The following is a 27347-nucleotide window of genomic DNA, read 5'->3' as shown; positions in this document are numbered from 1 at the left end:
CGCCGGACCAAAATGACCGTGAGGTTGGAACTTGGAATTTAGTCGCCCCGCTACGAAGAGACCGGATGTTCCCATCGAAATAACCCGCTAAAAATCGTTACAAGGTAGGAATATCTTTGCATAAATCGACGTACCTCGATAAAATACGTCGGGAATAATCGTTTATGTCGGTCGCGCCTTTCTAACGTTTTTTAGGTTCCTTCGCGTTCTTTCGCGTTCATTCGCGTTCATTCGCGTTCATTCGCGTTCATTCGCCTTCATTCACGTTTTTTCCCGCTTGACGAGAGAGACGAAAACGAGGAGAAAGGTCGCGATAAATGCTCGCTCGCTGCGCTCGCTCGGACTAATCTAGCCCAACCCAAAACCGATCCCGCGCGTTCTAACGAAGATTTCGATGAAATCGAAGAACGAACGCAAAAGGGATTGGTTTTGGGTTGGGCTATTTTTTTTCGAGCGAGCGGAGCGAGCGAGCAACGCGTAAGAGCGTATCGTTGTATCGTATGGACTTTGAAATATCCGCCTCTGTTCGAACGTTCGAGTAGAAATAACTCGCTGAAAAGCGTTATAATGTATCGAAATTTTGCGTGAAATCGCTATGTTACGACGTAATCTGGTCGAAAGTAACGATTTCACTTTATTTTTTTGAGAAATTTCGTCCGCCGGACCAAAATGACCGTGAGGTTGGAACTTGGAATTTAGTCGCCCCGCTACGAAGAGACCGGATGTTCCCATCGAAATAACCCGCTAAAAATCGTTACAAGGTAGGAATATCTTTGCATAAATCGACGTACCTCGATAAAATACGTCGGGAATAATGGTTTATGTCGGTCGCGCCTTTCTAACGTTTTTTAGGTTCCTTCGCGTTCTTTCGCGTTCATTCGCGTTCATTCGCGTTCATTCGCGTTCATTCGCCTTCATTCACGTTTTTTCCCGCTTGACGAGAGAGACGAAAACGAGGAGAAAGGTCGCGATAAATGCTCGCTCGCTGCGCTCGCTCGGACTAATCTAGCCCAACCCAAAACCGATCCCGCGCGTTCTAACGAAGATTTCGATGAAATCGAAGAACGAACGCAAAAGGGATTGGTTTTGGGTTGGGCTATTTTTTTTCGAGCGAGCGGAGCGAGCGAGCAACGCGTAAGAGCGTATCGTTGCATCGCATGGACTTTGAAATATCCGCCTCTGTTCGAACGTTCGAGTAGAAATAACTCGCTGAAAAGCGTTATAATGTATCGAAATTTTGCGTGAAATCGCTATGTTACGACGTAATCTGGTCGAAAGTAACGATTTCACTTTATTTTTTTGAGAAATTTCGTCCGCCGGACCAAAATGACCGTGAGGTTGGAACTTGGAATTTAGTCGCCCCGCTACGAAGAGACCGGATGTTCCCATCGAAATAACCCGCTAAAAATCGTTACAAGGTAGGAATATCTTTGCATAAATCGACGTACCTCGATAAAATACGTCGGGAATAATGGTTTATGTCGGTCGCGCCTTTCTAACGTTTTTTAGGTTCCTTCGCGTTCTTTCGCGTTCATTCGCGTTCATTCGCGTTCATTCGCGTTCATTCGCGTTCATTCACGTTTTTTCCCGCTTGACGAGAGAGACGAAAACGAGGAGAAAGGTCGCGATAAATGCTCGCTCGCTGCGCTCGCTCGGACTAATCTAGCCCAACCCAAAACCGATCCCGCGCGTTCTAACGAAGATTTCGATGAAATCGAAGAACGAACGCAAAAGGGATTGGTTTTGGGTTGGGCTATTTTTTTTCGAGCGAGCGGAGCGAGCGAGCAACGCGTAAGAGCGTATCGTTGTATCGTATGGACTTTGAAATATCCGCCTCTGTTCGAACGTTCGAGTAGAAATAACTCGCTGAAAAGCGTTATAATGTATCGAAATTTTGCGTGAAATCGCTATGTTACGACGTAATCTGGTCGAAAGTAACGATTTCACTTTATTTTTTTGAGAAATTTCGTCCGCCGGACCAAAATGACCGTGAGGTTGGAACTTGGAATTTAGTCGCCCCGCTACGAAGAGACCGGATGTTCCCATCGAAATAACCCGCTAAAAATCGTTACAAGGTAGGAATATCTTTGCATAAATCGACGTACCTCGATAAAATACGTCGGGAATAATGGTTTATGTCGGTCGCGCCTTTCTAACGTTTTTTAGGTTCCTTCGCGGTCTTTCGCGTTCATTCGCGTTCATTCGCCTTCATTCACGTTTTTTCCCGCTTGACGAGAGAGACGAAAACGAGGAGAAAGGTCGCGATAAATGCTCGCTCGCTGCGCTCGCTCGGACTAATCTAGCCCAACCCAAAACCGATCCCGCGCGTTCTAACGAAGATTTCGATGAAATCGAAGAACGAACGCAAAAGGGATTGGTTTTGGGTTGGGCTATTTTTTTTCGAGCGAGCGGAGCGAGCGAGCAACGCGTAAGAGCGTATCGTTGTATCGTATGGACTTTGAAATATCCGCCTCTGTTCGAACGTTCGAGTAGAAATAACTCGCTGAAAAGCGTTATAATGTATCGAAATTTTGCGTGAAATCGCTATGTTACGACGTAATCTGGTCGAAAGTAACGATTTCACTTTATTTTTTTGAGAAATTTCGTCCGCCGGACCAAAATGACCGTGAGGTTGGAACTTGGAATTTTGTCGCCCCGCTACGAAGAGACCGGATGTTCCCATCGAAATAACCCGCTAAAAATCGTTACAAGGTAGGAATATCTTTGCATAAATCGACGTACCTCGATAAAATACGTCGGGAATAATCGTTTATGTCGGTCGCGCCTTTCTAACGTTTTTTAGGTTCCTTCGCGTTCTTTCGCGTTCATTCGCGTTCATTCGCGTTCATTCGCGTTCATTCGCCTTCATTCACGTTTTTTCCCGCTTGACGAGAGAGACGAAAACGAGGAGAAAGGTCGCGATAAATGCTCGCTCGCTGCGCTCGCTCGGACTAATCTAGCCCAACCCAAAACCGATCCCGCGCGTTCTAACGAAGATTTCGATGAAATCGAAGAACGAACGCAAAAGGGATTGGTTTTGGGTTGGGCTATTTTTTTTCGAGCGAGCGGAGCGAGCGAGCAACGCGTAAGAGCGTATCGTTGCATCGCATGGACTTTGAAATATCCGCCTCTGTTCGAACGTTCGAGTAGAAATAACTCGCTGAAAAGCGTTATAATGTATCGAAATTTTGCGTGAAATCGCTATGTTACGACGTAATCTGGTCGAAAGTAACGATTTCACTTTATTTTTTTGAGAAATTTCGTCCGCCGGACCAAAATGACCGTGAGGTTGGAACTTGGAATTTAGTCGCCCCGCTACGAAGAGACCGGATGTTCCCATCGAAATAACCCGCTAAAAATCGTTACAAGGTAGGAATATCTTTGCATAAATCGACGTACCTCGATAAAATACGTCGGGAATAATCGTTTATGTCGGTCGCGCCTTTCTAACGTTTTTTAGGTTCCTTCGCGTTCTTTCGCGTTCATTCGCGTTCATTCGCGTTCATTCGCGTTCATTCGCCTTCATTCACGTTTTTTCCCGCTTGACGAGAGAGACGAAAACGAGGAGAAAGGTCGCGATAAATGCTCGCTCGCTGCGCTCGCTCGGACTAATCTAGCCCAACCCAAAACCGATCCCGCGCGTTCTAACGAAGATTTCGATGAAATCGAAGAACGAACGCAAAAGGGATTGGTTCTGGGTTGGGCTATTTTTTTTCGAGCGAGCGGAGCGAGCGAGCAACGCGTAAGAGCGTATCGTTGTATCGTATGGACTTTGAAATATCCGCCTCTGTTCGAACGTTCGAGTAGAAATAACTCGCTGAAAAGCGTTATAATGTATCGAAATTTTGCGTGAAATCGCTATGTTACGACGTAATCTGGTCGAAAGTAACGATTTCACTTTATTTTTTTGAGAAATTTCGTCCGCCGGACCAAAATGACCGTGAGGTTGGAACTTGGAATTTAGTCGCCCCGCTACGAAGAGACCGGATGTTCCCATCGAAATAACCCGCTAAAAATCGTTACAAGGTAGGAATATCTTTGCATAAATCGACGTACCTCGATAAAATACGTCGGGAATAATGGTTTATGTCGGTCGCGCCTTTCTAACGTTTTTTAGGTTCCTTCGCGTTCTTTCGCGTTCATTCGCGTTCATTCGCGTTCATTCGCGTTCATTCGCCTTCATTCACGTTTTTTCCCGCTTGACGAGAGAGACGAAAACGAGGAGAAAGGTCGCGATAAATGCTCGCTCGCTGCGCTCGCTCGGACTAATCTAGCCCAACCCAAAACCGATCCCGCGCGTTCTAACGAAGATTTCGATGAAATCGAAGAACGAACGCAAAAGGGATTGGTTTTGGGTTGGGCTATTTTTTTTCGAGCGAGCGGAGCGAGCGAGCAACGCGTAAGAGCGTATCGTTGCATCGCATGGACTTTGAAATATCCGCCTCTGTTCGAACGTTCGAGTAGAAATAACTCGCTGAAAAGCGTTATAATGTATCGAAATTTTGCGTGAAATCGCTATGTTACGACGTAATCTGGTCGAAAGTAACGATTTCACTTTATTTTTTTGAGAAATTTCGTCCGCCGGACCAAAATGACCGTGAGGTTGGAACTTGGAATTTAGTCGCCCCGCTACGAAGAGACCGGATGTTCCCATCGAAATAACCCGCTAAAAATCGTTACAAGGTAGGAATATCTTTGCATAAATCGACGTACCTCGATAAAATACGTCGGGAATAATGGTTTATGTCGGTCGCGCCTTTCTAACGTTTTTTAGGTTCCTTCGCGTTCTTTCGCGTTCATTCGCGTTCATTCGCGTTCATTCGCGTTCATTCGCGTTCATTCACGTTTTTTCCCGCTTGACGAGAGAGACGAAAACGAGGAGAAAGGTCGCGATAAATGCTCGCTCGCTGCGCTCGCTCGGACTAATCTAGCCCAACCCAAAACCGATCCCGCGCGTTCTAACGAAGATTTCGATGAAATCGAAGAACGAACGCAAAAGGGATTGGTTTTGGGTTGGGCTATTTTTTTTCGAGCGAGCGGAGCGAGCGAGCAACGCGTAAGAGCGTATCGTTGCATCGCATGGACTTTGAAATATCCGCCTCTGTTCGAACGTTCGAGTAGAAATAACTCGCTGAAAAGCGTTATAATGTATCGAAATTTTGCGTGAAATCGCTATGTTACGACGTAATCTGGTCGAAAGTAACGATTTCACTTTATTTTTTTGAGAAATTTCGTCCGCCGGACCAAAATGACCGTGAGGTTGGAACTTGGAATTTAGTCGCCCCGCTACGAAGAGACCGGATGTTCCCATCGAAATAACCCGCTAAAAATCGTTACAAGGTAGGAATATCTTTGCATAAATCGACGTACCTCGATAAAATACGTCGGGAATAATGGTTTATGTCGGTCGCGCCTTTCTAACGTTTTTTAGGTTCCTTCGCGTTCTTTCGCGTTCATTCGCGTTCATTCGCGTTCATTCGCGTTCATTCGCGTTCATTCACGTTTTTTCCCGCTTGACGAGAGAGACGAAAACGAGGAGAAAGGTCGCGATAAATGCTCGCTCGCTGCGCTCGCTCGGACTAATCTAGCCCAACCCAAAACCGATCCCGCGCGTTCTAACGAAGATTTCGATGAAATCGAAGAACGAACGCAAAAGGGATTGGTTTTGGGTTGGGCTATTTTTTTTCGAGCGAGCGGAGCGAGCGAGCAACGCGTAAGAGCGTATCGTTGTATCGTATGGACTTTGAAATATCCGCCTCTGTTCGAACGTTCGAGTAGAAATAACTCGCTGAAAAGCGTTATAATGTATCGAAATTTTGCGTGAAATCGCTATGTTACGACGTAATCTGGTCGAAAGTAACGATTTCACTTTATTTTTTTGAGAAATTTCGTCCGCCGGACCAAAATGACCGTGAGGTTGGAACTTGGAATTTAGTCGCCCCGCTACGAAGAGACCGGATGTTCCCATCGAAATAACCCGCTAAAAATCGTTACAAGGTAGGAATATCTTTGCATAAATCGACGTACCTCGATAAAATACGTCGGGAATAATGGTTTATGTCGGTCGCGCCTTTCTAACGTTTTTTAGGTTCCTTCGCGTTCTTTCGCGTTCATTCGCGTTCATTCGCGTTCATTCGCGTTCATTCGCCTTCATTCACGTTTTTTCCCGCTTGACGAGAGAGACGAAAACGAGGAGAAAGGTCGCGATAAATGCTCGCTCGCTGCGCTCGCTCGGACTAATCTAGCCCAACCCAAAACCGATCCCGCGCGTTCTAACGAAGATTTCGATGAAATCGAAGAACGAACGCAAAAGGGATTGGTTTTGGGTTGGGCTATTTTTTTTCGAGCGAGCGGAGCGAGCGAGCAACGCGTAAGAGCGTATCGTTGCATCGCATGGACTTTGAAATATCCGCCTCTGTTCGAACGTTCGAGTAGAAATAACTCGCTGAAAAGCGTTATAATGTATCGAAATTTTGCGTGAAATCGCTATGTTACGACGTAATCTGGTCGAAAGTAACGATTTCACTTTATTTTTTTGAGAAATTTCGTCCGCCGGACCAAAATGACCGTGAGGTTGGAACTTGGAATTTAGTCGCCCCGCTACGAAGAGACCGGATGTTCCCATCGAAATAACCCGCTAAAAATCGTTACAAGGTAGGAATATCTTTGCATAAATCGACGTACCTCGATAAAATACGTCGGGAATAATGGTTTATGTCGGTCGCGCCTTTCTAACGTTTTTTAGGTTCCTTCGCGTTCTTTCGCGTTCATTCGCGTTCATTCGCGTTCATTCGCGTTCATTCGCGTTCATTCACGTTTTTTCCCGCTTGACGAGAGAGACGAAAACGAGGAGAAAGGTCGCGATAAATGCTCGCTCGCTGCGCTCGCTCGGACTAATCTAGCCCAACCCAAAACCGATCCCGCGCGTTCTAACGAAGATTTCGATGAAATCGAAGAACGAACGCAAAAGGGATTGGTTTTGGGTTGGGCTATTTTTTTTCGAGCGAGCGGAGCGAGCGAGCAACGCGTAAGAGCGTATCGTTGTATCGTATGGACTTTGAAATATCCGCCTCTGTTCGAACGTTCGAGTAGAAATAACTCGCTGAAAAGCGTTATAATGTATCGAAATTTTGCGTGAAATCGCTATGTTACGACGTAATCTGGTCGAAAGTAACGATTTCACTTTATTTTTTTGAGAAATTTCGTCCGCCGGACCAAAATGACCGTGAGGTTGGAACTTGGAATTTAGTCGCCCCGCTACGAAGAGACCGGATGTTCCCATCGAAATAACCCGCTAAAAATCGTTACAAGGTAGGAATATCTTTGCATAAATCGACGTACCTCGATAAAATACGTCGGGAATAATGGTTTATGTCGGTCGCGCCTTTCTAACGTTTTTTAGGTTCCTTCGCGGTCTTTCGCGTTCATTCGCGTTCATTCGCCTTCATTCACGTTTTTTCCCGCTTGACGAGAGAGACGAAAACGAGGAGAAAGGTCGCGATAAATGCTCGCTCGCTGCGCTCGCTCGGACTAATCTAGCCCAACCCAAAACCGATCCCGCGCGTTCTAACGAAGATTTCGATGAAATCGAAGAACGAACGCAAAAGGGATTGGTTTTGGGTTGGGCTATTTTTTTTCGAGCGAGCGGAGCGAGCGAGCAACGCGTAAGAGCGTATCGTTGTATCGTATGGACTTTGAAATATCCGCCTCTGTTCGAACGTTCGAGTAGAAATAACTCGCTGAAAAGCGTTATAATGTATCGAAATTTTGCGTGAAATCGCTATGTTACGACGTAATCTGGTCGAAAGTAACGATTTCACTTTATTTTTTTGAGAAATTTCGTCCGCCGGACCAAAATGACCGTGAGGTTGGAACTTGGAATTTTGTCGCCCCGCTACGAAGAGACCGGATGTTCCCATCGAAATAACCCGCTGAAAATCGTTACAAGGTAGGAATATCTTTGCATAAATCGACGTACCTCGATAAAATACGTCGGGAATAATCGTTTATGTCGGTCGCGCCTTTCTAACGTTTTTTAGGTTCCTTCGCGTTCTTTCGCGTTCATTCGCGTTCATTCGCGTTCATTCGCGTTCATTCGCCTTCATTCACGTTTTTTCCCGCTTGACGAGAGAGACGAAAACGAGGAGAAAGGTCGCGATAAATGCTCGCTCGCTGCGCTCGCTCGGACTAATCTAGCCCAACCCAAAACCGATCCCGCGCGTTCTAACGAAGATTTCGATGAAATCGAAGAACGAACGCAAAAGGGATTGGTTTTGGGTTGGGCTATTTTTTTTCGAGCGAGCGGAGCGAGCGAGCAACGCGTAAGAGCGTATCGTTGTATCGTATGGACTTTGAAATATCCGCCTCTGTTCGAACGTTCGAGTAGAAATAACTCGCTGAAAAGCGTTATAATGTATCGAAATTTTGCGTGAAATCGCTATGTTACGACGTAATCTGGTCGAAAGTAACGATTTCACTTTATTTTTTTGAGAAATTTCGTCCGCCGGACCAAAATGACCGTGAGGTTGGAACTTGGAATTTAGTCGCCCCGCTACGAAGAGACCGGATGTTCCCATCGAAATAACCCGCTAAAAATCGTTACAAGGTAGGAATATCTTTGCATAAATCGACGTACCTCGATAAAATACGTCGGGAATAATGGTTTATGTCGGTCGCGCCTTTCTAACGTTTTTTAGGTTCCTTCGCGTTCTTTCGCGTTCATTCGCGTTCATTCGCGTTCATTCGCGTTCATTCGCCTTCATTCACGTTTTTTCCCGCTTGACGACAGAGACGAAAACGAGGAGAAAGGTCGCGATAAATGCTCGCTCGCTGCGCTCGCTCGGACTAATCCAGCCCAACCCAAAACCGATCCCGCGCGTTCTAACGAAGATTTCGATGAAATCGAAGAACGAACGCAAAAGGGATTGGTTTTGGGTTGGGCTATTTTTTTTCGAGCGAGCGGAGCGAGCGAGCAACGCGTAAGAGCGTATCGTTGCATCGCATGGACTTTGAAATATCCGCCTCTGTTCGAACGTTCGAGTAGAAATAACTCGCTGAAAAGCGTTATAATGTATCGAAATTTTGCGTGAAATCGCTATGTTACGACGTAATCTGGTCGAAAGTAACGATTTCACTTTATTTTTTTGAGAAATTTCGTCCGCCGGACCAAAATGACCGTGAGGTTGGAACTTGGAATTTAGTCGCCCCGCTACGAAGAGACCGGATGTTCCCATCGAAATAACCCGCTAAAAATCGTTACAAGGTAGGAATATCTTTGCATAAATCGACGTACCTCGATAAAATACGTCGGGAATAATCGTTTATGTCGGTCGCGCCTTTCTAACGTTTTTTAGGTTCCTTCGCGTTCTTTCGCGTTCATTCGCGTTCATTCGCGTTCATTCGCGTTCATTCGCCTTCATTCACGTTTTTTCCCGCTTGACGAGAGAGACGAAAACGAGGAGAAAGGTCGCGATAAATGCTCGCTCGCTGCGCTCGCTCGGACTAATCTAGCCCAACCCAAAACCGATCCCGCGCGTTCTAACGAAGATTTCGATGAAATCGAAGAACGAACGCAAAAGGGATTGGTTTTGGGTTGGGCTATTTTTTTTCGAGCGAGCGGAGCGAGCGAGCAACGCGTAAGAGCGTATCGTTGCATCGCATGGACTTTGAAATATCCGCCTCTGTTCGAACGTTCGAGTAGAAATAACTCGCTGAAAAGCGTTATAATGTATCGAAATTTTGCGTGAAATCGCTATGTTACGACGTAATCTGGTCGAAAGTAACGATTTCACTTTATTTTTTTGAGAAATTTCGTCCGCCGGACCAAAATGACCGTGAGGTTGGAACTTGGAATTTAGTCGCCCCGCTACGAAGAGACCGGATGTTCCCATCGAAATAACCCGCTAAAAATCGTTACAAGGTAGGAATATCTTTGCATAAATCGACGTACCTCGATAAAATACGTCGGGAATAATCGTTTATGTCGGTCGCGCCTTTCTAACGTTTTTTAGGTTCCTTCGCGTTCTTTCGCGTTCATTCGCGTTCATTCGCGTTCATTCGCGTTCATTCGCCTTCATTCACGTTTTTTCCCGCTTGACGAGAGAGACGAAAACGAGGAGAAAGGTCGCGATAAATGCTCGCTCGCTGCGCTCGCTCGGACTAATCTAGCCCAACCCAAAACCGATCCCGCGCGTTCTATCGAAGATTTCGATGAAATCGAAGAACGAACGCAAAAGGGATTGGCTTTGGGTTGGGCTATTTTTTTTCGAGCGAGCGGAGCAAGCGAGCAACGCGTAAGAGCGTATCGTTGCATCGCATGGACTTTGAAATATCCGCCTCTGTTCGAACGTTCGAGTAGAAATAACTCGCTGAAAAGCGTTATAATGTATCGAAATTTTGCGTGAAATCGCTATGTTACGACGTAATCTGGTCGAAAGTAACGATTTCACTTTATTTTTTTGAGAAATTTCGTCCGCCGGACCAAAATGACCGTGAGGTTGGAACTTGGAATTTAGTCGCCCCGCTACGAAAAGACCGGATGTTCCCATCGAAATAACCCGCTAAAAATCGTTACAAGGTAGGAATATCTTTGCATAAATCGACGTACCTCGATAAAATACGTCGGGAATAATGGTTTATGTCGGTCGCGCCTTTCTAACGTTTTTTAGGTTCCTTCGCGTTCTTTCGCGTTCATTCGCGTTCATTCGCGTTCATTCGCGTTCATTCGCGTTCATTCGCGTTCATTCACGTTTTTTCCCGCTTGACGAGAGAGACGAAAACGAGGAGAAAGGTCGCGATAAATGCTCGCTCGCTGCGCTCGCTCGGACTATTCTAGCCCAACCCAAAACCGATCCCGCGCGTTCTAACGAAGATTTCGATGAAATCGAAGAACGAACGCAAAAGGGATTGGTTTTGGGTTGGGCTATTTTTTTTCGAGCGAGCGGAGCGAGCGAGCAACGCGTAAGAGCGTATCGTTGCATCGCATGGACTTTGAAATATCCGCCTCTGTTCGAACGTTCGAGTAGAAATAACTCGCTGAAAAGCGTTATAATGTATCGAAATTTTGCGTGAAATCGCTATGTTACGACGTAATCTGGTCGAAAGTAACGATTTCACTTTATTTTTTTGAGAAATTTCGTCCGCCGGACCAAAATGACCGTGAGGTTGGAACTTGGAATTTAGTCGCCCCGCTACGAAGAGACCGGATGTTCCCATCGAAATAACCCGCTAAAAATCGTTACAAGGTAGGAATATCTTTGCATAAATCGACGTACCTCGATAAAATACGTCGGGAATAATCGTTTATGTCGGTCGCGCCTTTCTAACTGTTTCGATCATTCGCGGAGAGACGCGATCGCGAGATATCACGTCAACGAGAGTTGTAAGTTCTCGTTACGATTAAACAATCGACGCCACGAACTGATCGATTCCCTTATTTCGATTATGATAATAAGGGTAGTTTAATGAAATTTCACAAAATTAACACAACTAAATTAATGTTTATTGCAACAACTTATTAACTAGAAAGATATAAATGGAACAACAAAAAGAAAATGTGACTACGTAATGCGCGATATAAGATGTGTGTTGACTGTTTGGCTTCTCGAAATGTTCTGATTTTTTCTGGAAGGCGACCCCCACTACCTTCGGATCACGCCACATTCTTTTACGCCAGATAAAATAACGGCCACGAATCGACGTTTCTGGAGGTCGCCCTGCTTAATGAACCATGCGCTTGCCACTACAATGTTTGTTTTGCCGGGCAGCCGCGACGATCCGTCTGCGACATTATAGTGCCGCGACCGACAGTTAAGAATATAATCTATGGCAAGCCGCATGGCGTAACATCCTCCCCCCGTTGAGAGGGTACCGATCAAATTAGCGAGATGTGGTTGAAGTTCCCATCTTAGTTCGTCTCGGTGGCTAGTTGTTCGGGTTTCTCGAGATCGGGTTGAATTGGCAGTGGGACAAGCCTTTTGACGGCCCGATCCAAAACGCTCTTTGCCGTCTGAACTGTAGCTGTCCGGATGACACCATCGGCGCCTGGATGAACCTTGATAACTCGGCCCAGAGGCCAATGCATGGAGGGAACGTTGTCCTCTCTGAGGATGACGATTGTGCCTTTTTGGATGCCGTGTCCACCCTTGCTCCACTTATTGCGGTTGGTTAGCTCGTTCAAATACTCCTTATGCCAGCGGTTCCAAAAATGCTGTTTAAGCTGTTGGATATGCTGCCATCTGGAGAGTCGGTTCGATGGAATGTCTCTGAAATCTCGATCACGTAAGCACATTAGTGAATCGCCAATGAGAAAATGTCCGGGAGTGAGGACTAGGAGATCATTTGGATCGGTGGAGATAGGAGTTAGCGGGCGGGAATTGAGGACTGCTTCTATTTCTATGATAAGAGTATTCAATTGTTCAGAGGTGAGTATCTCGTTGCCGGCTACACGCCTGAGGTGGCGTTTAAATGACTTCACCGCTGCTTCCCATAGCCCACCGAAATGCGGCGAATGAGGGGGAATGAAGTGCCATTCGATTTGTTTGTCGGCTAAAAATGCGGTCACTTTTTCCTTGTGATCGTCCGATTGTAATAAATCGTGAAGCTCTCGTAATTCGTTGCTTGCTCCTCTGAAGTTGGTGCCGTTATCAGAATGGATGGTGGAGCAATACCCTCGTCGAGCGATAAATCGGCGAAGAGCGGCGATGAAGGCTTCGCTAGTGAGATCGTCAACGAGCTCGATGTGTACCGCTTTAATTGCTAGGCATACGAAAATGGCTACGTATACTTTTATCTGACGACGGTTACGATCTCGTTTTTCCTTGATGTGGAACGGCCCGCAGTAATCGACGCCGACGTTTGTAAATGGGCGAGATTCCGTTACTCGCGCCTCCGGCAGATTACCCATCACGTATTCTACCGGCGGTGGTTGAGCGCGGCAGCAGCGGACGCAGCCTTTGATCGCCCGCCATACTTGACTTCGACCGTCAACGGGCCAGTATCTTTGTCTTACTGCGTATAACGTAGCCTGCGTTCCGGAATGCATGTGGATCTTGTGCTCGTGGTCTATGATGCGTGTTGTAACGGATGACTTAGGTAATACTATGGGATGTTTCTGGGCGAAGGTCATCGACGAATGACTGAGTCGACCCCCGACTCGCAATATTCCTTCCTTGTCTATGAACGGATTGAGTCGCGTGAGCTTACCCTTTATCGCCGCGTTCCGATCTTTTTGGAGTGTACGAATTTCCTCGGAGAAATGGATGTTTTGCAACAATTTTATCAGTTTATTGTGCGTTATGCGTAATTCAGTAACGGTTAGGGGTGCCGCTCGGTTCCTTTTCTGTTTCCAACGGAGGCAACGAGCTATGATTCGTATCAACTTGGGCCAGGATGAATATCTTTGCAACAAACTGTAATCGGCGGGGTTTGCGGACAGACAAATCGCCCCCTTCTGCTCCGGTACTTCAATTTGCGGTGTTAGCGCCCATGTCGGCCAATAGCCTTCCGACTGGTAGAGCCATGCAGGACCGTGCTGCCAGATGGTTGGGCGCAGAAACTCTTCGGGTGTTTGGCCGCGTGATATCAAGTCCGCGGGGTTGTCGTCGGTAGGAACGTGGCGCCAATCGCGGATGCTGGTTTTTGTTTGAATTTCGGAGACTCTGTTAGCGACGAATGTTTTAAGGGTGTGAGGTGATGTATTGAGCCAATGGAGGACGATAGTGGAATCGGTCCAATAGATAGTTCGAGTAATTTTGTGTGATAGGGCTTGTTGTACGGTTGACATCAGGGACGTAAGAAGGAGTGCTCCGCTCAGCTCGAGCCGAGGAATGGTCTGGCACTTGAGTGGGGCGACTTTCGATTTTGCGGTTAAAAGCTGGGTCCAAACACGGCCGTTGGTGTTAAGGGTTCGAAGATAAACACAGGCTCCGTAAGCCTTTTCGCTGGCATCGCAGAAACCATGCAGTTCAATTTCCATTGCGGACTCGATTATTGCCTTGCGTGGGAACCTGACGTTGTTTAATAAGGGTAATTGGGCATAGTACCTTTCCCACTCTGTATGTAACTCGATCGGAAGTGATTCATCCCAATCGATTTTCGACGACCATATTCGTTGAAGTAGCATCTTGGCCCGAACAATCACCGGTGCGAGCAGACCGAGCGGATCGTAAATTTTTGCAATCTCCGAGCTGATGATTCGTTTCGTGACTCGAGAGGGCGTGGGTTTGACTTCGACCGAGTAAAGAATAGAGTCGTCGGATGAATTCCAAAACACTCCCAGCGTCTTCAAGGTTTGCGAGTCGCCCAAAAAATGTTGGTGATTTGTTTCTTCTAAGGAAAGTCCGTGTAATAAGTCCTTATCGTTTGACGCCCATTTTCGTATGTTTAAGCCGGCCAGTTGAAGTAAATTGGTGAGTTCTGTTCTGAGCGTGAGGGCTTCGTCCTTCGTTTCAGCTCCGGTGAGAGCGTCGTCGACGTAGAAATCCCGCTGCAGTACCTGTGCTGCACGTGGAAATCGATGTCCTTCGTCCTCTGCCAGTTGCTTGAGGCACCGAATAGCTAGATACGGGGCTGCGGATAAACCGAACGTTACAGTGTTAAGCTCATATGTTTCTGTTTCTCCACTCGCGCTGCGCCATAATATCCTTTGATATTTCCGATCCTCTGGTCGTACGAGGAATTGCCGATACATTTTCTCGATGTCGCCGGTGAGTACGTATTGATGAGCGCGGAATCTAATTAATATATAAAATAAATCTTCCTGTAACTTGGGTCCTGTGTGAAGTGTATCGTTTAAGGAGGTTCCGGTAGTGCTTGGTGCCGATCCGTCGAAAACTACACGGAGTTTGGTGGTTTGACTCGATGCTTTGGTCACGCCATGATGGGGTAAATAGTATCCGTTGTCGTCGGAGTGGTTGTCATTGACCTTCGTCATGTGTCCCAACGCCAGGTATTCCTGTATTACCGTTCGATATTCTGATTCGAAGCGTTTGTCGTGCTGGAATCGGCGATTGAGTGAGGCGAGTCGTTTACTCGCCAGCGCTTTAGAGGATCCGAGTGACTGAAGCTGATCGTTGAAAGGTAGAGCGACGATGTATCGTCCTTCGCTGGTGCGTCGGGTGTGGGCTTGGAAGTGTTCTTCGCATCGTCGATCTGCCTCTGAGATATGTTTAATTGAGGGTCCTTCATCGATTTCCCAAAACCGCGCGAGGTCTGCTTGTAAAGTCGTCGTGGATGTGTGAAATATGTTTGTAGCGGTTTGGGAAGTTGGACTCCCCCCGATTACCCATCCGAATCGCGTCTTTTGCAGACGCAGTCCAGGCTCGTCTGGCTGCGTGAGGTTGACTTGTCCCACACACATCGACGCGAGTGTTGAACCTGAGCTTAGTAGTACATCTATCGGAGCTGGTAAATGAAATCGTGGATCGGCCAATTTGAGATTTTTTGGTATCTCAAGTGTCGAACGATCGATGGGTTCGCTGGGAATTAAGGTTGATATGGTTGGAATGATAAGGAACGTTAATGTCCGCGTGTATGTACCGTCAGTGGAAGTGATCGTGGCCGTGATGTGTCGCTTAGAGGTCGTTGTCAAGGTGTCTAGAGCTCCGATCGGGACCGAACATTTTTTTTGCCTTATCTTTAACGATTTTGCTAATTCCTCGGTAATGAAGTTCATGCTGGATCCGGTGTCGAGCAACGCTCGACAACGGATTGGTTGCTGTTTATCATTCAAAATATTAATCTGCGCTGTGATGACTAGATCATTGGACAGTAATTCGGATGCTATTGGTCTGGTATGTTCGGTCGTCAACGGAGTCGTCGATCGTCGGCGTCATTGGTTGTGTGTTCGTCTGTCACTGGGCGGTGGACTTGGAGACGCGGCTGTTCGTGGTGTTTCCGATCTGTGGTCTGTTGTGTGCTTTTTGCGGCGAGTGGGTGATACGTAGGGTGGCAAAGAAGGTGTTGTGGATCGGCTATTTGATGAGGAAGATTTCGGGCTGGACGTGCTGGAACGAGACCCTGAATGGCGTTTTGTCCTATGCAGCATTGTATGATGTCGTTCTCCGCATATGCGACATGATCCTGCGAAACAATGCTTCGTTGTGTGCCCTTTCCCGAGGCAGTTGAGGCATAGTGATGCTCTTTTGACCTCCCGAATGCGTTCGCGAAGGGATTTGGTTTTGAAGGTGTCACATCTCCAAATGGGGTGTGGTCCTTGACAGGTGGGGCATGTTGGAGTAACCTGTGTCGCCGTAAGTGCATGCCCTCGTGATGCGCGTTGACGGACCGGAGTAGTTTGTTCCGGTGATTCTCTTGTTTGTCTGACCGTGGTGATCGGTCTGGAGCTTCGTGCTAATCTCTCTAGGAAGTTTAATAAATGAATGTACGGAGGTACCTCGTTATTGGGCAGCGTCATTTCCCATTGCTTTTGGATACTTAGTGGTATTTTCGAGAGGATGAGGCTGTTGAGCATAGCACTCGTATCGGGGTAGGACTCTCCTAATTTGTTCAATGCATATATATGTTGTTTAAATGTGTGGACTAAGCGCCTTAATTCCGTTGGAGACTCCTTGGTTATCCTTGGATAATCAATTATTGCCATGCAGTGACTGAAAGCTGTGTATCGTGGACATTCGAAACTTTCCTTGAGAACGGCTATAGCCTGACTGTAGTTTACATTACTAAGGGGTAACGCGTTTAAACAATCGGCTGCTTCTCCTTGCAGGGCGGACTGCAGGTAATGGAATTTCTGTATGTCAGTGAGACTAGGATTTTTATCGATAGTGGAGGAAAAAGTATCATAAAACGTGTTCCATTTTTCTAAGCTTCCGTCAAAGGTGGGGAGCCGAAGATCTGGTAATTTAATGGATATCGGATTTGAACTTGCGGATGATGCACAGGTTGGAGGGTTTATGGATGTCGACGGCGAAGCTGTTTGCGCGTTCCTCAGAAGATTTTGTAGCCTTGTGTCTACCGCGACGTACTGATCCCTTATTTCGAAGCCGCGCGCTTGTTCCCCCTCGTCCAATACTTCTAATTCGAGTTGAATCGCTTCGAATTGACTCGCAACTTCGGTCAGTTGTTTCTCGTAATTCTTTAATAAGGAATTTTGCTGACTCTCAGATTGCTCGTACTCGTCCAGTCGATTCGATAGATACGTGAATCGGCCGCTACAGTAGCCTCGTCTTCGACGCAGGGAGATGAGTTGGTCTTCGCTCGTCATCGTTGCCGAGGATAGGAGATAGTCGAAATAAGGAACGAGCTTACCTTACTGTCGTGCGGCGTGAGGTCGCGTGTATGTTAAGTTGTGAAATTCGTTGCGTTGATGATTGTCCAGCTGCGACGGAAGGCTGCGTGGTTGCGTTCCCTTGCCAATGGGATGTGCTTCTTCGAAGATGACGCGCCTGACGTCACTGGTTTCGCTGTAGTGGATGCTCCTGCTTCCGCTGCTGGTTTTGATAAAGTCACGTGGCACTGTGTGGTCACTGGTAAGTGCACTCTTCACTGGCACGTAATCCGGCTCGAAGGACCAAAATGTTTCGATCATTCGCGGAGAGACGCGATCGCGAGATATCACGTCAACGAGAGTTGTAAGTTCTCGTTACGATTAAACAATCGACGCCACGAACTGATCGATTCCCTTATTTCGATTATGATAATAAGGGTAGTTTAATGAAATTTCACAAAATTAACACAACTAAATTAATGTTTATTGCAACAACTTATTAACTAGAAAGATATAAATGGAACAACAAAAAGAAAATGTGACTACGTAATGCGCGATATAAGATGTGTGTTGACTGTTTGGCTTCTCGAAATGTTCTGATTTTTTCTGGAAGGCGACCCCCACTACCTTCGGATCACGCCACATTCTTTTACGCCAGATAAAATAACGGCCACGAATCGACGTTTCTGGAGGTCGCCCTGCTTAATGAACCATGCGCTTGCCACTACAATGTTTGTTTTGCCGGGCAGCCGCGACGATCCGTCTGCGACATTATAGTGCCGCGACCGACAGTTAAGAATATAATCTATGGCAAGCCGCATGGCGTAACACTAACGTTTTTTAGGTTCCTTCGCGTTCTTTCGCGTTCATTCGCGTTCATTCGCGTTCATTCGCGTTCATTCGCCTTCATTCACGTTTTTTCCCGCTTGACGAGAGAGACGAAAACGAGGAGAAAGGTCGCGATAAATGCTCGCTCGCTGCGCTCGCTCGGACTAATCTAGCCCAACCCAAAACCGATCCCGCGCGTTCTAACGAAGATTTCGATGAAATCGAAGAACGAACGCAAAAGGGATTGGTTTTGGGTTGGGCTATTTTTTTTTTCGAGCGAGCGGAGCGAGCGAGCAACGCGTAAGAGCGTATCGTTGCATCGCATGGACTTTGAAATATCCGCCTCTGTTCGAACGTTCGAGTAGAAATAACTCGCTGAAAAGCGTTATAATGTATCGAAATTTTGCGTGAAATCGCTATGTTACGACGTAATCTGGTCGAAAGTAACGATTTCACTTTATTTTTTTGAGAAATTTCGTCCGCCGGACCAAAATGACCGTGAGGTTGGAACTTGGAATTTAGTCGCCCCGCTACGAAAAGACCGGATGTTCCCATCGAAATAACCCGCTAAAAATCGTTACAAGGTAGGAATATCTTTGCATAAATCGACGTACCTCGATAAAATACGTCGGGAATAATGGTTTATGTCGGTCGCGCCTTTCTAACGTTTTTTAGGTTCCTTCGCGTTCTTTCGCGTTCATTCGCGTTCATTCGCGTTCATTCGCGTTCATTCGCGTTCATTCGCGTTCATTCACGTTTTTTCCCGCTTGACGAGAGAGACGAAAACGAGGAGAAAGGTCGCGATAAATGCTCGCTCGCTGCGCTCGCTCGGACTAATCTAGCCCAACCCAAAACCGATCCCGCGCGTTCTAACGAAGATTTCGATGAAATCGAAGAACGAACGCAAAAGGGATTGGTTTTGGGTTGGGCTATTTTTTTTTTCGAGCGAGCGGAGCGAGCGAGCAACGCGTAAGAGCGTATCGTTGCATCGCATGGACTTTGAAATATCCGCCTCTGTTCGAACGTTCGAGTAGAAATAACTCGCTGAAAAGCGTTATAACGTATCGAAATTTTGCGTGAAATCGCTATGTTACGACGTAATCTGGTCGAAAGTAACGATTTCACTTTATTTTTTTGAGAAATTTCGTCCGCCGGACCAAAATGACCGTGAGGTTGGAACTTGGAATTTTGTCGCCCCGCTACGAAGAGACCGGATGTTCCCATCGAAATAACCCGCTAAAAATCGTTACAAGGTAGGAATATCTTTGCATAAATCGACGTACCTCGATAAAATACGTCGGGAATAATGGTTTATGTCGGTCGCGTACGAGTAAAAAGCAATACGCCGCTGCGCGCGCACGTCAAATTCAGCGGGTAAACGGCGGGAGTAACTATGACTCTCCTAAGGTACGCTGAGGGGCGCGACGCGCCGTGCGCGCTCGCGCGCGCGCGCCTTTCTAACGTTTTTCACGTTCCTTCGCGTTCTTTCGCGTTCATTCGCGTTCATTCGCGTTCATTCGCGTTCATTCGCGTTCATTCGCGTTCATTCACGTTTTTTCCCGCTTGACGAGAGAGACGAAAACGAGGAGAAAGGTCGCGATAAATGCTCGCTCGCTGCGCTCGCTCGGACTAATCTAGCCCAACCCAAAACCGATCCCGCGCGTTCTAACGAAGATTTCGATGAAATCGAAGAACGAACGCAAAAGGGATTGGTTTTGGGTTGGGCTATTTTTTTTTTCGAGCGAGCGGAGCGAGCGAGCAACGCGTAAGAGCGTATCGTTGCATCGCATGGACTTTGAAATATCCGCCTCTGTTCGAACGTTCGAGTAGAAATAACTCGCTGAAAAGCGTTATAACGTATCGAAATTTTGCGTGAAATCGCTATGTTACGACGTAATCTGGTCGAAAGTAACGATTTCACTTTATTTTTTTGAGAAATTTCGTCCGCCGGACCAAAATGACCGTGAGGTTGGAACTTGGAATTTTGTCGCCCCGCTACGAAGAGACCGGATGTTCCCATCGAAATAACCCGCTAAAAATCGTTACAAGGTAGGAATATCTTTGCATAAATCGACGTACCTCGATAAAATACGTCGGGAATAATGGTTTATGTCGGTCGCGTACGAGTAAAAAGCAATACGCCGCTGCGCGCGCACGTCAAATTCAGCGGGTAAACGGCGGGAGTAACTATGACTCTCCTAAGGTACGCTGAGGGGCGCGACGCGCCGTGCGCGCTCGCGCGCGCGCGCCTTTCTAACGTTTTTCACGTTCCTTCGCGTTCTTTCGCGTTCATTCGCGTTCATTCGCGTTCATTCGCGTTCATTCGCGTTCATTCGCGTTCATTCACGTTTTTTCCCGCTTGACGAGAGAGACGAAAACGAGGAGAAAGGTCGCGATAAATGCTCGCTCGCTGCGCTCGCTCGTACTAATCTAGCCCAACCCAAAACCGATCCCGCGCGTTCTAACGAAGATTTCGATGAAATCGAAGAACGAACGCAAAAGGGATTGGTTTTGGGTTGGGCTATTTTTTTTTTCGAGCGAGCGGAGCGAGCGAGCAACGCGTAAGAGCGTATCGTTGCATCGCATGGACTTTGAAATATCCGCCTCTGTTCGAACGTTCGAGTAGAAATAACTCGCTGAAAAGCGTTATAACGTATCGAAATTTTGCGTGAAATCGCTATGTTACGACGTAATCTGGTCGAAAGTAACGATTTCACTTTATTTTTTTGAGAAATTTCGTCCGCCGGACCAAAATGACCGTGAGGTTGGAACTTGGAATTTTGTCGCCCCGCTACGAAGAGACCGGATGTTCCCATCGAAATAACCCGCTAAAAATCGTTACAAGGTAGGAATATCTTTGCATAAATCGACGTACCTCGATAAAATACGTCGGGAATAATGGTTTATGTCGGTCGCGCCTTTCTAACGTTTTTTAGGTTCCTTCGCGTTCTTTCGCGTTCATTCGCGTTCATTCGCGTTCATTCGCGTTCATTCGCGTTCATTCGCGTTCATTCACGTTTTTTCCCGCTTGACGAGAGAGACGAAAACGAGGAGAAAGGTCGCGATAAATGCTCGCTCGCTGCGCTCGCTCGGACTAATCTAGCCCAACCCAAAACCGATCCCGCGCGTTCTAACGAAGATTTCGATGAAATCGAAGAACGAACGCAAAAGGGATTGGTTTTGGGTTGGGCTATTTTTTTTTTCGAGCGAGCGGAGCGAGCGAGCAACGCGTAAGAGCGTATCGTTGCATCGCATGGACTTTGAAATATCCGCCTCTGTTCGAACGTTCGAGTAGAAATAACTCGCTGAAAAGCGTTATAACGTATCGAAATTTTGCGTGAAATCGCTATGTTACGACGTAATCTGGTCGAAAGTAACGATTTCACTTTATTTTTTTGAGAAATTTCGTCCGCCGGACCAAAATGACCGTGAGGTTGGAACTTGGAATTTTGTCGCCCCGCTACGAAGAGACCGGATGTTCCCATCGAAATAACCCGCTAAAAATCGTTACAAGGTAGGAATATCTTTGCATAAATCGACGTACCTCGATAAAATACGTCGGGAATAATGGTTTATGTCGGTCGCGTACGAGTAAAAAGCAATACGCCGCTGCGCGCGCACGTCAAATTCAGCGGGTAAACGGCGGGAGTAACTATGACTCTCCTAAGGTACGCTGAGGGGCGCGACGCGCCGTGCGCGCTCGCGCGCGCGCGCCTTTCTAACGTTTTTCACGTTCCTTCGCGTTCTTTCGCGTTCATTCGCGTTCATTCGCGTTCATTCGCGTTCATTCGCGTTCATTCGCGTTCATTCACGTTTTTTCCCGCTTGACGAGAGAGACGAAAACGAGGAGAAAGGTCGCGATAAATGCTCGCTCGCTGCGCTCGCTCGGACTAATCTAGCCCAACCCAAAACCGATCCCGCGCGTTCTAACGAAGATTTCGATGAAATCGAAGAACGAACGCAAAAGGGATTGGTTTTGGGTTGGGCTATTTTTTTTTTCGAGCGAGCGGAGCGAGCGAGCAACGCGTAAGAGCGTATCGTTGCATCGCATGGACTTTGAAATATCCGCCTCTGTTCGAACGTTCGAGTAGAAATAACTCGCTGAAAAGCGTTATAACGTATCGAAATTTTGCGTGAAATCGCTATGTTACGACGTAATCTGGTCGAAAGTAACGATTTCACTTTATTTTTTTGAGAAATTTCGTCCGCCGGACCAAAATGACCGTGAGGTTGGAACTTGGAATTTTGTCGCCCCGCTACGAAGAGACCGGATGTTCCCATCGAAATAACCCGCTAAAAATCGTTACAAGGTAGGAATATCTTTGCATAAATCGACGTACCTCGATAAAATACGTCGGGAATAATGGTTTATGTCGGTCGCGTACGAGTAAAAAGCAATACGCCGCTGCGCGCGCACGTCAAATTCAGCGGGTAAACGGCGGGAGTAACTATGACTCTCCTAAGGTACGCTGAGGGGCGCGACGCGCCGTGCGCGCTCGCGCGCGCGCGCCTTTCTAACGTTTTTCACGTTCCTTCGCGTTCTTTCGCGTTCATTCGCGTTCATTCGCGTTCATTCGCGTTCATTCGCGTTCATTCGCGTTCATTCACGTTTTTTCCCGCTTGACGAGAGAGACGAAAACGAGGAGAAAGGTCGCGATAAATGCTCGCTCGCTGCGCTCGCTCGTACTAATCTAGCCCAACCCAAAACCGATCCCGCGCGTTCTAACGAAGATTTCGATGAAATCGAAGAACGAACGCAAAAGGGATTGGTTTTGGGTTGGGCTATTTTTTTTTTCGAGCGAGCGGAGCGAGCGAGCAACGCGTAAGAGCGTATCGTTGCATCGCATGGACTTTGAAATATCCGCCTCTGTTCGAACGTTCGAGTAGAAATAACTCGCTGAAAAGCGTTATAACGTATCGAAATTTTGCGTGAAATCGCTATGTTACGACGTAATCTGGTCGAAAGTAACGATTTCACTTTATTTTTTTGAGAAATTTCGTCCGCCGGACCAAAATGACCGTGAGGTTGGAACTTGGAATTTTGTCGCCCCGCTACGAAGAGACCGGATGTTCCCATCGAAATAACCCGCTAAAAATCGTTACAAGGTAGGAATATCTTTGCATAAATCGACGTACCTCGATAAAATACGTCGGGAATAATGGTTTATGTCGGTCGCGTACGAGTAAAAAGCAATACGCCGCTGCGCGCGCACGTCAAATTCAGCGGGTAAACGGCGGGAGTAACTATGACTCTCCTAAGGTACGCTGAGGGGCGCGACGCGCCGTGCGCGCTCGCGCGCGCGCGCCTTTCTAACGTTTTTCACGTTCCTTCGCGTTCTTTCGCGTTCATTCGCGTTCATTCGCGTTCATTCGCGTTCATTCGCGTTCATTCGCGTTCATTCACGTTTTTTCCCGCTTGACGAGAGAGACGAAAACGAGGAGAAAGGTCGCGATAAATGCTCGCTCGCTGCGCTCGCTCGTACTAATCTAGCCCAACCCAAAACCGATCCCGCGCGTTCTAACGAAGATTTCGATGAAATCGAAGAACGAACGCAAAAGGGATTGGTTTTGGGTTGGGCTATTTTTTTTTTCGAGCGAGCGGAGCGAGCGAGCAACGCGTAAGAGCGTATCGTTGCATCGCATGGACTTTGAAATATCCGCCTCTGTTCGAACGTTCGAGTAGAAATAACTCGCTGAAAAGCGTTATAACGTATCGAAATTTTGCGTGAAATCGCTATGTTACGACGTAATCTGGTCGAAAGTAACGATTTCACTTTATTTTTTTGAGAAATTTCGTCCGCCGGACCAAAATGACCGTGAGGTTGGAACTTGGAATTTTGTCGCCCCGCTACGAAGAGACCGGATGTTCCCATCGAAATAACCCGCTAAAAATCGTTACAAGGTAGGAATATCTTTGCATAAATCGACGTACCTCGATAAAATACGTCGGGAATAATGGTTTATGTCGGTCGCGTACGAGTAAAAAGCAATACGCCGCTGCGCGCGCACGTCAAATTCAGCGGGTAAACGGCGGGAGTAACTATGACTCTCCTAAGGTACGCTGAGGGGCGCGACGCGCCGTGCGCGCTCGCGCGCGCGCGCCTTTCTAACGTTTTTCACGTTCCTTCGCGTTCTTTCGCGTTCATTCGCGTTCATTCGCGTTCATTCGCGTTCATTCGCGTTCATTCGCGTTCATTCACGTTTTTTCCCGCTTGACGAGAGAGACGAAAACGAGGAGAAAGGTCGCGATAAATGCTCGCTCGCTGCGCTCGCTCGTACTAATCTAGCCCAACCCAAAACCGATCCCGCGCGTTCTAACGAAGATTTCGATGAAATCGAAGAACGAACGCAAAAGGGATTGGTTTTGGGTTGGGCTATTTTTTTTTTCGAGCGAGCGGAGCGAGCGAGCAACGCGTAAGAGCGTATCGTTGCATCGCATGGACTTTGAAATATCCGCCTCTGTTCGAACGTTCGAGTAGAAATAACTCGCTGAAAAGCGTTATAACGTATCGAAATTTTGCGTGAAATCGCTATGTTACGACGTAATCTGGTCGAAAGTAACGATTTCACTTTATTTTTTTGAGAAATTTCGTCCGCCGGACCAAAATGACCGTGAGGTTGGAACTTGGAATTTTGTCGCCCCGCTACGAAGAGACCGGATGTTCCCATCGAAATAACCCGCTAAAAATCGTTACAAGGTAGGAATATCTTTGCATAAATCGACGTACCTCGATAAAATACGTCGGGAATAATGGTTTATGTCGGTCGCGCCTTTCTAACGTTTTTTAGGTTCCTTCGCGTTCTTTCGCGTTCATTCGCGTTCATTCGCGTTCATTCGCGTTCATTCGCGTTCATTCGCGTTCATTCACGTTTTTTCCCGCTTGACGAGAGAGACGAAAACGAGGAGAAAGGTCGCGATAAATGCTCGCTCGCTGCGCTCGCTCGGACTAATCTAGCCCAACCCAAAACCGATCCCGCGCGTTCTAACGAAGATTTCGATGAAATCGAAGAACGAACGCAAAAGGGATTGGTTTTGGGTTGGGCTATTTTTTTTTTCGAGCGAGCGGAGCGAGCGAGCAACGCGTAAGAGCGTATCGTTGCATCGCATGGACTTTGAAATATCCGCCTCTGTTCGAACGTTCGAGTAGAAATAACTCGCTGAAAAGCGTTATAACGTATCGAAATTTTGCGTGAAATCGCTATGTTACGACGTAATCTGGTCGAAAGTAACGATTTCACTTTATTTTTTTGAGAAATTTCGTCCGCCGGACCAAAATGACCGTGAGGTTGGAACTTGGAATTTTGTCGCCCCGCTACGAAGAGACCGGATGTTCCCATCGAAATAACCCGCTAAAAATCGTTACAAGGTAGGAATATCTTTGCATAAATCGACGTACCTCGATAAAATACGTCGGGAATAATGGTTTATGTCGGTCGCGTACGAGTAAAAAGCAATACGCCGCTGCGCGCGCACGTCAAATTCAGCGGGTAAACGGCGGGAGTAACTATGACTCTCCTAAGGTACGCTGAGGGGCGCGACGCGCCGTGCGCGCTCGCGCGCGCGCGCCTTTCTAACGTTTTTCACGTTCCTTCGCGTTCATTCGCGTTCATTCGCGTTCATTCACGTTTTTTCCCGCTTGACGAGAGAGACGAAAACGAGGAGAAAGGTCGCGATAAATGCTCGCTCGCTGCGCTCGCTCGGACTAATCTAGCCCAACCCAAAACCGATCCCGCGCGTTCTAACGAAGATTTCGATGAAATCGAAGAACGAACGCAAAAGGGATTGGTTTTGGGTTGGGCTATTTTTTTTTTCGAGCGAGCGGAGCGAGCGAGCAACGCGTAAGAGCGTATCGTTGCATCGCATGGACTTTGAAATATCCGCCTCTGTTCGAACGTTCGAGTAGAAATAACTCGCTGAAAAGCGTTATAACGTATCGAAATTTTGCGTGAAATCGCTATGTTACGACGTAATCTGGTCGAAAGTAACGATTTCACTTTATTTTTTTGAGAAATTTCGTCCGCCGGACCAAAATGACCGTGAGGTTGGAACTTGGAATTTTGTCGCCCCGCTACGAAGAGACCGGATGTTCCCATCGAAATAACCCGCTAAAAATCGTTACAAGGTAGGAATATCTTTGCATAAATCGACGTACCTCGATAAAATACGTCGGGAATAATGGTTTATGTCGGTCGCGTACGAGTAAAAAGCAATACGCCGCTGCGCGCGCACGTCAAATTCAGCGGGTAAACGGCGGGAGTAACTATGACTCTCCTAAGGTACGCTGAGGGGCGCGACGCGCCGTGCGCGCTCGCGCGCGCGCGCCTTTCTAACGTTTTTCACGTTCCTTCGCGTTCTTTCGCGTTCATTCGCGTTCATTCGCGTTCATTCGCGTTCATTCGCGTTCATTCGCGTTCATTCACGTTTTTTCCCGCTTGACGAGAGAGACGAAAACGAGGAGAAAGGTCGCGATAAATGCTCGCTCGCTGCGCTCGCTCGTACTAATCTAGCCCAACCCAAAACCGATCCCGCGCGTTCTAACGAAGATTTCGATGAAATCGAAGAACGAACGCAAAAGGGATTGGTTTTGGGTTGGGCTATTTTTTTTTTCGAGCGAGCGGAGCGAGCGAGCAACGCGTAAGAGCGTATCGTTGCATCGCATGGACTTTGAAATATCCGCCTCTGTTCGAACGTTCGAGTAGAAATAACTCGCTGAAAAGCGTTATAACGTATCGAAATTTTGCGTGAAATCGCTATGTTACGACGTAATCTGGTCGAAAGTAACGATTTCACTTTATTTTTTTGAGAAATTTCGTCCGCCGGACCAAAATGACCGTGAGGTTGGAACTTGGAATTTTGTCGCCCCGCTACGAAGAGACCGGATGTTCCCATCGAAATAACCCGCTAAAAATCGTTACAAGGTAGGAATATCTTTGCATAAATCGACGTACCTCGATAAAATACGTCGGGAATAATGGTTTATGTCGGTCGCGTACGAGTAAAAAGCAATACGCCGCTGCGCGCGCACGTCAAATTCAGCGGGTAAACGGCGGGAGTAACTATGACTCTCCTAAGGTACGCTGAGGGGCGCGACGCGCCGTGCGCGCTCGCGCGCGCGCGCCTTTCTAACGTTTTTCACGTTCCTTCGCGTTCTTTCGCGTTCATTCGCGTTCATTCGCGTTCATTCGCGTTCATTCGCGTTCATTCGCGTTCATTCACGTTTTTTCCCGCTTGACGAGAGAGACGAAAACGAGGAGAAAGGTCGCGATAAATGCTCGCTCGCTGCGCTCGCTCGTA

The 27347-nt window shown here is 47.2% G+C and overlaps 1 protein-coding gene across 1 annotated transcript; it reads right to left on the bottom strand.

Annotated features, from left to right (window-relative positions):
* Positions 1 to 12387: 12387 nt before the first annotated feature.
* Positions 12388 to 15673, bottom strand: LOC126866750 (uncharacterized). Its single transcript, XM_050620685.1, has 3 exons — positions 15538 to 15673; positions 12476 to 14568; positions 12388 to 12393 (listed from the first exon to the last, which is right to left on the bottom strand). The coding sequence occupies exons 1-3, from the start codon at positions 15671 to 15673 to the stop codon at positions 12388 to 12390; spliced, it is 2235 nt and encodes a 744-aa protein (XP_050476642.1).
* Positions 15674 to 27347: the final 11674 nt, after the last annotated feature.

Source organism: Bombus huntii, chromosome 6, assembly GCF_024542735.1.
Source record: "Bombus huntii isolate Logan2020A chromosome 6, iyBomHunt1.1, whole genome shotgun sequence".
NCBI classification, from domain to species: Eukaryota; Metazoa; Arthropoda; class Insecta; order Hymenoptera; family Apidae; genus Bombus; species Bombus huntii.
This window is presented reverse-complemented; position numbering and strand designations above follow the sequence as displayed.

Bases quoted from the DNA above. Each gene is read 5' to 3' on its own strand.
- LOC126866750 (XM_050620685.1), bottom strand. From the start codon at position 15,673: ATGAACTTCATTACCGAGGAATTAGCAAAATCGTTAAAGATAAGGCAA. The intron at 14,569-15,537 runs GTACATACACGC...GTTTATCCGCAG, and splicing joins CACGATCACTTCCACTGACG to CCCCGTATCTAGCTATTCGG.